The 12,811-nt window shown below is 45.1% G+C and overlaps 1 protein-coding gene across 1 annotated transcript in view; it reads right to left on the reverse strand.

Annotated features, from left to right (window-relative positions):
• Positions 1-12,811, reverse strand: part of SLC22A23 (solute carrier family 22, member 23) — a 113,482-nt gene that overhangs the window by 33,525 nt on the left and 67,146 nt on the right. Inside the window, exon 4 of the mRNA XM_009326523.1 lies at positions 6-117. Within this exon, the coding sequence (XP_009324798.1) occupies positions 6-117 (112 nt within the window). The remainder of the gene's footprint in view (positions 1-5; positions 118-12,811) is intronic.

Below are 12,811 nucleotides of genomic sequence, written 5' to 3' on the forward strand. Positions count from 1 at the left end.
CCTGCCAGTCCCTGCAGAGGGCAGCCAGCCCTGGCATGAGGAACTGCCCCGACATTTCGATGAAGCTCGCCACCATGGTGATCATGAACCGGTGCCCAGGGGGACAGAGCTCTATCCCTGAAACACAGAGCACACGCGAATGCATTAGCCCCCCAACAGCAAAGGCACCCACAGAGCATCTCTTTATGAAACTTCCAGGGAGTTAATGTTCTTCGAGATCTTGGGCCAAAGTTATGCACAATCACATAAATCTTGTTTCCTCCTGTATTTAGGCTTCAAATACCCTAGCAGCAATGGAGAAGCCCATTAACAGCTGGCTGTGGTGCAAACATTGCCACTTCCATACACCTATTGCACCTCCTGCAGACCTGCTGTATCCTCATTGTCAGCTCTCCTTCAGTCTCTGCCTAGAGAAGCATTTTACCAAATTCTAAGATATTTGGTTTTTTAAAGGGAATGTAGGGTAAAATACAACCCAAAGATTTTGGGTCGAGCCTTTTCACAGTTCTCAGAGATGCTGCATGCCTTTCCAATCAGTTCGCTGGGAGGCAAGAAGAACGCAGCTCTCAGCAGGATACAGCTGCCCAGCTCATACGGGATGCCACCTGCCCACAGTTTAATATGCTACGACTCAGCCGGTTTCAAGCTGGATTTTGCTGAATGGGTTGTTTCTGCGTTTGCTTTTTGTTTTCGCAACAGCTAATCTTGATCAACTTTCAAACAAGCCAGCCTTCCATCTGTCTTATCCTGTCCTCCATCCTTCCTTTTGCTGTGGGGCAATTTACTACCACCACTGGTATCATCGGTTGTCTCAGCTGCCTTGTGACAAGTGCGCTCAGTAGATAAAAGCTTCCTTAAATCCTGGCTACCTTTTATTTAGTGCTCAGAAATGAAGATGAATTTATCAGAATCACAGCTTTAAAAAAAACCACCACAACAACAAAAAAATCACAGAAGAAATAGCAGGAAAATTGAACTGCCTCGTGGAAATATATTCAAACAATTTTTTTTGCCAGTAAGATTGCAACAGAAGCCCCTATTTCATATTTCCCATTTGCTGACATTCACTCTACAGATTAATAATTAAGCACACTAAGCCTGCCACAAATGTTGTGTAGTACTTATCAGCACGCTGATACAGAAACATAGGCTCGTAAACATTCATGATATGTTGCTGTCAGCATTGTTGCTTTTCCTTGGGATGTTTCCTATGGTTGTTTTAAATTAGAATTTAACGGTTGTTAAAATTGTAATTGAAAAGCCATAAGACAATAGGAAGAGATGACAGCTGCTCCTTCATTCACTCTCTCATCTGTGGCTTGTTCAGCATTTATCACTGTAACACAGATTTAAACTAGCTGACCAGGAACTAGCTTGCAGATCAAACGTAGGATTAAACACCACACGCTGGTTTTTCCCCCCCTTTCTTTTCAGCCAATGACAAAAACTATGGATGGATTTTTGCCAATACAGAAGGAAAATGTATCTGTTGCGAGGCAGCCCAAATTTTCATTAGCTTAACCACAAACACAGCAGCTTTGGAAAAAGAAGGGGGGGGAAAAACCCTCAAAGACTCTCACTTGCTATAAAAGCCTTTTACATTTTAATTAGAAAAACAAGATTAAAACACAAAGCTCCTTATTACATTAATACGGTTTCATTCTTACTAATGAAGTATCCCAAGCCTAGGCGTTTTTTTTTTATTCTATTCAAAGAGGTCACTTCCGTTTTATTTCCCTAATCTTCAAATATAAAGTGGTTCTGTTTATTTTTCTAAACCTTAAAGTCCCAGTTACTCACACTCCAATATTCCTTCATTAAGTAACAAGAACGAGTTTTGTTGCTATAGAAATGGGAAGTCTGCATTAGATAGGTAAGGCTTTGGCATTTCAATTGCATTGCTTAAGTTAGTATCAGATAAAAAAAAAATAACCAAGAGGAGAGCAACTTTTATATGAAGTCAGAAAGAGGTGTCCAAATAATAAAATTATATTTTATTAAGTCACTGGCGCATAGTACGTAACTCCATATGCAGCAGTTATTCATTGTATAGAAAGGAAATAACTTCAGAGGTTGTTTAGCATCTATTTTCTTCTCTGGATTATCATGCGCATATGATCAATTTTTGCCCTTTCCTCTAAAAAAGCTGGAGAACACAAAAGAAAAAAATCCCTGCTGTAGCTGGGTGAGCATGACTTTCAAGTGACATCAGCAGGCGCTCCATGTATATGAAATATCACATCTCTGTTGAAATGTTCTACATATTAGGACAGCCTACTGACTTTCCAACATCTCTCGCATCAATTTTATACGATAAAAGATTCAGCACCGCAGTTTTTAGCAAGCATTTAGCAGTCAGCCTTTTCCCACCTCTGCCAGCAAAGCTGCCCACCGCAGCACCTCTGCCCCAGCCCTAGGAAAGGCACCCTGCACCCTGCTGATGCTCCCACTGGTGCCACGACGCACTCAAGCACAAGGCCTCTGTGGCCACAACAATTTCCACCCAGTTCACGTGATAAATTACCGTCTCGTGTGAAATCACTACAAGGCAGAGATCAGCTTTATCCACCCGTGGCAAATCCAGCAAGAAAGCTCCAGCTTCCCCACTCAGTGAAAAGGCTGCCACCTCAATCACTTGGTGGAGCATGGAGAATCAAGTAAACCCTCATCATACACACAAATCATGGAAATTACCATCAGTACCAAAAACTCCTGGATACATCTGTTTGCTCTACTTGGAAAATTTTGTGTGGGCAAGGAGACAGGCATGGAAAGCATTTTGCTTCCTAGCCTAGTATTTCTACTCTAGGCAGCTCAGTCAGAGCAGTAGATACAACTCAGTCGTCTAATTTCCACAAATCCCAGGGAAATGATTGTATGGGCAAGTTGAAACCTGTACACAAAGCAGTCCTTCAGTACTTGGGCAGTGAAATCGGACATGCCCAGGACACGTGGGACAGACGTTCCCACCATCGGTAGACGCCCAGTAACAGTGGACATCACAGGTGCAGAAATGGGACCCAGTCAATCCCTGTGGCAGAACTGCTCCACACACGCCGTTAAGTACAACCCAGCCTGAAGGTAATCGCCTCACCACACGTGTGGTGCAGACCCGGGCCCCATAAGCAACACAGCCATGAGACACTGAATGCACGAGGCTCATTGCACAGCACATGCCTCTGGCTGGGAAATGCAGAAATAAAGAGTAGAAATCCTCCTTTCGACCCTATCCTGTATGTCCTTCTACTACAGAAGTGACCAAATCAATGTTCACCAGCCTGGCAGCCCTCAAACCTGCCACAGAGAGAGACAGTGTGAACTGTGCCCCTTCTTACAAGGGATTCAAGCATTTTCGGGAGTTGTTTGATGCACTCAAAGAAACCCCACTACTAACATGCAGGATGCGCAGAGACACATTCTGGCACAGAAGGAACAGCACTGGGGCCACATACATTACTCCATGAGTCTGCACGCAGCGATTTGCACCAGAAGTATTAAAACTGGTGATGAACAAAGGCAGAGTAAAAGTCTGTGTGCGTGTATGAGTGTATGTGTGTGAGAGCAAGCGAGCAGGCACCAGAAGGATAGGCAAGGCACGGGTTAAAGAAATGGCACATGCCCATTGTGCCAATCACACCCTACCCATGATTTCATTCAAGTAACAAAAGGAGGAGGAACAACCTGACGTACAGATAAGATATCAAGAAGATGAAGAACAGGACTGGAGTCACAAAATATCAAGACTATGAGAAAAAAAGAACAGAAATTCATTAAGTTTGCCTAAGAATTGTGAGGGATGAGAAAAAACAATAAAGCAAAAAATTGTAAACATCACCAACTCCTAAAGGGTATGAAAAGCAACCCCAAACTGGTTTGTTGTTGCCTGCCAAAAACTACCTCAGGGATGTGATGAGGACACAGCAGCCACTGCCTCTTGTCCTCTGTGCCACATAAGTGACCTTGGCCAGACCACGTGGACATACGCCTTGGTACTTGTGATTGCACGGGTGTGAGAGCATGCATGAATTAAATCCGTGAGAGAATGAGTGTGGTTGTGCAAAATCTGCCTACTTAGATACTTCGGGGGGGGGGGGGGGGGGGGGGGGCCCCCAACCCCACAAAAAAACCCAACTTTGTCCTTCTATATAGTCTCTCACTGAGTTATTTAGAAATCCCATGGGAAATATTTTCAAATATTAACCAAGGGAATAAGAACCACAGCAGCTATATTGGCTGTTCCTAGTGACAAAGGCCAAGCTCAAGAAAAGGACTTTCAAACCAAAATTTTTGGTATACTAAGAGGACAGATTTCAGAGCAGCTCCCCCACTACTTCATAATATTGTCCTTTTTGCTTACCCCTAGCATTGCAGCAATGGCCCTACTTGACTCCTAAGAGAGCCACATGCACCCCTAGGATGTGTTAGTTAAACTTTCTAGATACATGCTGAGGGAAAAGCCCCCGCTGAGGAGGGCTCTGTCCCTGACGCTCCCCACAATTCCCTCTGGAGGCAGCCTTGGAGATGTCCTGGGCTGGCTTCCCTCACTGGTGCACTCCCCCGGAGCAGGGACAGCTGTCGGATTTCGGGGGAGTTGAGTTTCATGATGGATGCTAGCCTGAGAAAAGCTGCCTCTGATGCCGATGGACCTACAGGGCTTTGAGCTTGGTCAGAATTTCTGACTATCTAGCTTTAACAAGCAGGTTGTCGCGGTACACTCTTGCACCTTAGGTGAATACAGAGTCCAACAGTGGTTTCAAACCTGCAGCATTTTCCAAACATGTCTAAAAAGTACAATAAGTAGTTTTTAGGACCAGGAAATCTACGGTCTGTAGGCAACATTGTCAGGTGCAAGTCCTCATTTGATCCACGTTGCATGCTATGTGACAACAGTGGCAAGGTTAGAGTGAGATTTTCTTGACAGACCAAAACAAAGAAACAACTGAAAATGAGAAGTTCATCATTATTTCATAGAGGCCAGCCCATAGTACACCACCAGAGTCGGATCAGGTAGGATCTCCCAAGCAGGTTTTGGAATACTGAAATTACTTTTCTTTAAATGGGATCCATTTTCTCTCCCTCACTCCCCCTGCGTAGTCCTTTGGGACTCTTGTTAGAAAGAAGGGAAAGCCTGAACAAGCCTTCACAGGCAAAAGCAGGTCCATTCCACAGAGCACATGAAGTGCTGGGAGGCCCTTCGGCAAGCACATCTGCAGTTTTGCCAAAAAGAAGCTGCGTATAAACATCAGTGAATTAATTAATTACAATTATATGGTACTTGAACTGGTGCATGCCCTTTATGTCACCCCATCTGGAAATAGGTGTGCCTGGAAGAACCCAGGGAGCGGAGCAGAAAGGAAGACGTTTCTGGAGTCAGGCCATGGGTGGATGAGGTATGGCGCATCTCGGATCCACACACATCTTTGGAGCGTCTGCAGAAAGCCATTAGCCCTGAAAGGTTTTGGTTTTTTTATAGTTTTTGGAAACCTAGAAATAGCTTGCAAAAGACGACAGGGCTCTAGATTGTTCCACACCAAAATCAATTGTCCCCGACAGCTGACCAAAAAGGCAGGGATTTATGGAAAAGGACAGGACTCCATCATATATCTCTGCCTGGTTGGCAAATTTAGGAAGATCCCAACACCGCTGACAGCTCAGATGGGGCGGTGCAGGGAGTTAGAGCGCCCGCTCCGAGCAGGACCAGGGCACTCTTCCCACCAGTGCACCACACGGGCTGCACGGGACACGGGGACGGGTCAGAGGGGCCCATGGCTCAGCCCTGCCTGCTGCACAGCTGCGAGCACTCAGACTCGTCGGGATGTGGGCAAGGAGGGAGCTAATGAAGAGCCTCTCCAATGCCATGGGGGCTTAGCCCCACCGCGCGCAGAGCTGCTCCCTCATATGGGAGGTTGCTGCCCCTGGGCATCAGCAGAGAAAGGCATGACAAAACCACAGGTCATACAACAGGTTACCCACAGCAAATGCAACTGGCACTGGTGACAAGGGGCACATCAATTTTAGATCAGAAAGGGCAAGTAGCCTTAGCTAACAGCTTCTCCTCTCCCTGACACTAGGATGGAAAAAACCCTGGGCTGATATCCTTGACAACAATTTTTCAGGCAACCTCTTCTGAAAAGAAGATGGGAAATTCAGTTAAAATTATCCAAGGTGTCAGCGACCTGACATCTGCAATGCTGCCCTCTCCCCTTTCCAGCTGGGTCCTCTCTCCCACCTGCAGTTGTGGAAGCAGCAGTCCATCTGGAGGAGACGGACACATGGACAAGTGACCAGGAAGGACTACAGTAACACCAGGTTAACATCAGCTCATGTTGCCCCAGAGCATGGCCCTGCGTAGCCCACCTCCTCCAAACCCCACCGGGTGAGCTGTCATCGCCATGAAGGGACTGAGGGCCACATCCCATCCTTTTTCACTTGGTCTTACACTTGCGCACTAGTAACAAATAATTTGTTCCAGGTTTCTTCAGAAACCTTCTCATTTGTCTTCAAAGACTGACATTTATTCTCATAGGGTATTTGCACAGGATGAACAGCAAATACCTTTATTTAAAGAAAAAAAAAGTTGTAAGTAATTTGCAAATAATGTATCAAGAGGAAAAAGAGGTTAAATCATACTGCCCGAACAACTCTCCAGCATTCACTCACCCATCTCTAATCCCACAACACAAAGCAATTCTTGTAACACAGCCCAAGCACTAGCTCCATCAGAAACCACAAGCTGGCTGCTTTTTGTGCCTTTGCAGTTTTCTCTCCCTGCCCAGTTTCAGTCTATGAGCCACCAAGACTGTAATTATATAGGAGTATCCCTTGGAGAAAATGGCCAGGACAAAGCACCTGAAGTCTGGGCAACAGAATTCCTATTGAAAAAAATCCCTGAGGAGACAGTCTGATTCTACAGTCACACTCACAATTTCACATTATATTAAAAAAATTTTAAAAAAAAATCATGATTTTTGACAGTTTCCCCCATATTACTGTACAGCCATCACTCTTTAATTCCCTCCCTCTAAGGACGCCTCAAGATGTTCCCCTATCCCAAAAGGGAGGAAAACAATCAGACTCAAATGAACAAGACCCATACTATCAGTTGAGCAGAAGAAAGCTCAGGCAACAGAGTTTTAGGCGTAAAATGCAGGACACCAGAAACTCCCACTGGTGGTAGCATCCTAAAGCACCAGGGCTGTGCTTGCGCCCCAGCCCCAGCAGCTGCTCAGCTCAGTCAAGAGAAAAGTGCAGGCTGTGGCCCTAAGATAGGATTTTGCATTTGGACTCTGCTTTTCAACAGAGCACAAAAGGAAAGGAAAAAAAAAATCCCACAGCACTTAGTTTTCCAAGCTGTTCAGCACTTCCAGCATGTCCCACCACCACCGTGCTCCCCGAGCTGAGCCTTTTGGCATGACGAGCTCCGTCATGGCGATCTTGAAGAGTGCTGGGAGGCGACCCCGTACCCGCTGCTGTCGTATTTCCAAATTCCCACCAAGCTCTCTCAAAACCTCAGGGACCTCTTCTTCCTCCAAAATCCTCCCTGGGATTTGCCCTCTGCTGTAAACAGATCATCTTGCTGGATATTCCTAGAATAACATGGCCCTCAGGCTCGCTTGTGGCTAGCCGAACAGATAAAATTGCAGCAAAAGCTATTAATAACTCCCAGACAAGCCTTTAAGTTTACAGCTGGCTGCTAGGGGGAGAAGTAAATAAATAAAATCCAGCACATATGTTTATATACCCAAATTTCCAGGTGGTTACTAGACACAAACTTCTAAGAGCTGCAAGCCCTACCCATGAGCTATGTACACTTCTCATCCCAATTAGCACACTTCTGATTCAGCGCTGGCTGAAACAGCCCAGGTTAAGCCCGCACTCGCCCCTGGCTTAGTTTAGACCCAGAGCACTTTTCCTTGATCATCTTTGCTGTCACCAGAAGTAAGGGAGGAAGCACCATGTGTAAATACAGTTTATTAGAGAACAGTAAATGAAGCAGCGCGTGGAAGGAAAGGTTATCATGCACAGCACAGTGCAGAGACAACTGCCAATTGAGGTAAATGCAGGACAGAGACAGAGTGGAAGGAAAGGAAAAATCTAATTTCCTCTCTGGAGAAATCCAATCCACTGCCAAGCAAAGAGAGCAGTAATAGACTGAACCTCCAATGGGCAAGTAAGAAAAATGGGATTATTTTCCCCCAACAGCACAGCAGGACAAAAGTTATTATAAAATACATCTGTGAAGTGACACAGGTGCTCCTTCAAAGGTACTTTTCTACACACCATAGATTTGGCGAGGGGGATCTTTTAAACACACACTAGCCCACCATTTACATCTAATTAACACTTTTTACGTGTGTCAAATCAGTCATCAGTGCACTGACATAACCCGAGCTGACGGAGCCATCAGGCCGGCTCCAGGGCAGGCAGCCAGCGTGACACCTCACCAGACATGCAGCGCCACTCTTCATTTCTGACCAGGATAGATATCCCATATCTACTGGATGGAGCTATCAGATAGATAGATATCTAATCAGAATAGATATCTTTCTTACCAAAACCGGATCAGACGTTCATTTGGTATACAAGTACCAGAACAGTGCTAAAACTGATGCTAGGCAAAATACCTTTTAGATACACTACTTAGCCTCTGCTGCTGTGAATGCTACAACATGCATAAAGAGGCATAGCATGAAAAAAGTAAACACGGCTACACCTCTCGACCAAAATTCAACAAAAACACAAGGTGCCACTTTCCCTCTCTTTACTTTCCACACGCCCGACTCTCTCCTGTAAGGCACAAATGAGTAACACGCCAACCCGATTTCAGGCCTGGTATTGCTCAACTATGTCAGGATATTTCAGGAGGAGCTCTCCTCCCAGCTGCAGTCAGCCTGTAGCTACCCGCAGGTGGAGGGTTTGGGCCACAGACACGGAGCCAGCTCAGGTTCGATGCAGGGCGTTCGCTCACCCCCCATGCATGCAGTTGCAGGAGCTGGGGACCGCCCGGGCAAGACGCATGTGCAGCAGAGCTCCTTCCTGGGGCTAGGCTTGCTCGCAGCAGGGAGCTGGGCGGGCCAAGGGCGAGCTCGGCTCCTCCAGGCACAGGAGACCCCAAGCAGCAGCTTCCTGACCACTGCATGGGACACAGCGATGCCTGCGATCCCACTCTGGATCCAAGCTGCCTCCCAGGGAGCATCAGTGGCAGGGGAGGGAGCACACATCGTTCCTCTGTTCATCCCATAATATCTGTATTTGCCGAGTTTTACATTGCACAAGGCAAACAACATCTTACAAAACAGACGGCTGACTGCGTAAGAAACCTTTAACATAGCACGCTGCCTACCATTCATGAAGTAATAAAAAAAAAAAAGTTAAATCACATTTGTCGTACTGCAGTTGCCACCTATCCTACTTCCAGAGGAAAGCAGCAGCATCTCTGCTGCTGCCATGCAGCAGCTCCCAGCCAACACTGATTTCTGATGACAGTTCCTGTATGTGAATAATAGCATTATGAAACAAAACCAGGAGGATGGCCCTGGAAACCTGAACAGCAGTGACAAAGAGCACAAGCAACTGGTAGATACAGAACACTCTAATTTCAGAATAAAGATTACTTAATTTAAATGCGATTGCAACAACAGTGATGAAAAAAGCTTTGCCATGAGATATGTCCTCATATATGTTAATTGCTATCTATAAAAACAATTATCTTCCAACTCTGGTCTATAACTTCCTACCCCCCCTTTAACAGACTCTCCAAATCCATGTCAATATTTGTTTATTTTTGCACAAAACTAAGATTGCATAGAAATCTATCGGATTCTTCCTTGTTCCAAAAAGGTGGCTTGCTCTAAAGGAAATGCACAGCCAATCATGGGAGTATTTTGCAAACTGAACACCTCTGCTGTTCACAACAGCTGGCCCCTTTGCTCTTGGCAGGACCTAAATCACAACTGGCATCTTTTTGACAGGAATGAATGAGAGCAGCTGAAACAAAATCCGGTGTGAGAGGTGTCGGAGGAGCTCATTTTCTTTGATGCTTCAGATGAAAGGGTTCTGCATCTGTATTTGTTAGTGAATTTTTAACAATATCGTAGCCACTTAAAATAAGAACAGAGAAGACATTCAATGGCTGCAAATCTGCATTGCAATCTCTTAACTAACCAGGTGGCAAATAATATTCCAACAGCAGCTATTTCTAAATCTCAGTTTGCAACCTCCAGACAGGTGATGGTCCTCAAAAAGGCGAGAACAAAGAAGTAACAGCTTAACACCTTGTTTCAGGTTTATTAAATGTTTCCCAGCTCTCTGAGGCAGCAGGGTAATGAGGGGCAGGCCCTCTATCGCCGAGCACTCATCCCACACGAGATGCTCCTGCAAGCAGGAGCTTTTCACCATTACTGTCATGCTGTTGGATGAGTAAATAAATGCACCGAGCCCCGGATTTGAGCATATTCCCAGCAGAACTGCATATTGCTAGCAAGAATTTGACACGGGAGCCTTGAGCTGTTTGCAGCCTAGCTTACCAAGCAGAAAAGACAAGCACGGAAGAAACCTTTAAATGGATGGCCAAGAAATGCAGTTGGTGCTCCCTATGTCTGCCCTGCGTGCACCGCAGGGCAAAAAGCACCGTCTGCCCTGCGTGCCCTCCTTTGGGCCAATGAAGGATGGCTTGTCTGAAGCCTCGCACATCAGAGGCACAACCCCAGGAAAGCACCTTGCTCCTTCAGCTTGTTTAAACTTAATAACAAGCCCTCCAAATGCTTACATAGGCAGAGTCTAAGCAAACATTTGGGTGGGTGGTTATTAAACTCTCATAAATACAGTTGTAAACCCATACAAACATGTATCTATAAACACACACACATATATGTATGGATATGTGTGTGTGTGCATATATATGCATACATAATTGTAAAGGCAAAAGCCCCTAGTCCCTTTTCCTTCCCTGACCTCCCTTCTTATGTCAAAAGCAATCAGTGGAAATTTGGGTGATGCCCTGAAGAACCCTGTGCCATTTCAGAGGACCTGAATTGCTCAGGTAGCATCACCAGCGTCAGGGAGAGCCTGCAATACCACAGCACTGGATGAAAGCATGCACCAAGGGCTGGCAGGTATGTGGGCGATTTAATCAAAAGCAACTAGTAAGCATGCTTGTTAAAGGCTGTCACACATTTGGCCCCCAGGGCATCCTTGTTTTTAAAAATTTACACCAGGCACACTGGATAGATGTTTCATGAACACTGTGAAAGTGGAGCTTGGGAGATTCAGAGTCAATAAGCCGTTATATTTTGGGTGCTTTCACTAGAGAAGGAAGTGCTGCTCAAACTAGCAGGGTGACTTTCACATTAATAGTCCTCTGTCTCCAGGATTCAGCGCCAAACCTGACACAGGTCTGGGGAAGGCAAAGGCAGGCAGACAGAATGGGAATGACCGTGCGACGAGCGAGGACCGCGCCGACCAGTGCACGCAACCATTGCACCAGAATCGGCACAAGCACACGGTGCCTGGTGGAGTCTCCTCTAATTTTAAACCTATGACAATACAAAAAGAAAAATGAGGCTGCGGTAGTATATAGGTGGTGAGAAAACTCCTTTTGATACAAAAGCAGCCAATGCACAGTTAGAAGAAGTACAGGTATTGTTTTTCTTCTTCCATTTCCCAACGAGCTTTTATTTTCCAAATAACATTCCCATAAGGGAGGAAAAAAAAAATACATTCTAGGGGAAGAAGGGAAGACCAATGAAGATTTCCTTTTGGTCAACTGATTTTAAAGTGAAAAAGATATGACATCCAACCTCAGGAAAAAACCTGCTTCCTGAAGCTATTAAAGTTATCATAATTTTCATTCAAAATGAAGTCTTAAGTTTTTAACTACAGGCTTTTATTCTTTATATTAAATACATGAACTGGATGCTGTATAGGACACCTTCCACCACTCTGCACACGAGGAGTGCTCTGTATGGTGGGCTCTGCTCATGGCTGGTTTGTGGGCAGTTCTGCAGCAAACAGCATAATTCAATGAGTTCAATGAGAATGCAGAAAACTTGTTGGGGAAAGAACATTCCCTTTCCAGCCCTCTTCAAGCATGCCTCTATTTCAAGCCAAGGTTAACTTAGGAGGGCAGCACCTGTAGTTGCATGCACAGAGGTGAGTGGAGTGGAACATCCCTCATGTGCTGCTGTCACATACATAATTAAAATAATCTCATAATTGCCAAAGCTTAAACATTCCTTAAATTTCTTCCTTGCTATCTTTACAAATACCATCTGTGAAAAGTTATTCCTCTGAAGTACCAGAATTCCTTGAATTGGTAAAACCTGACTTGAGGGTGAAGAACAATAAAAGGGCAACTGGCATTATAATGCCTCCAGCATCTCATATTTCCATGTAAATTGCTGTGCTAAGGATGTCCATGCAATACCAAACCAGACCACCCAAAAACATCCACTGGGATTTGAAGTTTTCCCAGGATCATCCCTGAAAAATGGATACGTTTGTTCAAGAGTATCTCACAGCCAAGAAGAATAGCTTTACAAGGGTAGAATACTAATGTATCCTGATAAAACTGTGGCAAGAGCTAAATATTTCTGCTGAATGGATGGAAAACCTCCTATTGCTTTGCAATAACTTTGAAAAAGAGAAAGCCCACATTTCTTAATATCCTCCTTCCGTGGAGGATGCTTGCTTTTCTCCAGTGAAAGACCTCTTTCAAGAAAACTCCTGCCACTTACAGAAGAGTTCAAAGATGGCAACACTCACTGATTTGTTCCAAATGAAGCTAGAATGTTGCTGAGCTAATTAATAACAC

Source organism: Pygoscelis adeliae, unplaced genomic scaffold (assembly GCF_000699105.1).
Source record: "Pygoscelis adeliae isolate BGI_AS28 unplaced genomic scaffold, ASM69910v1 Scaffold186, whole genome shotgun sequence".
Taxonomy (NCBI): domain Eukaryota; kingdom Metazoa; phylum Chordata; class Aves; order Sphenisciformes; family Spheniscidae; genus Pygoscelis; species Pygoscelis adeliae.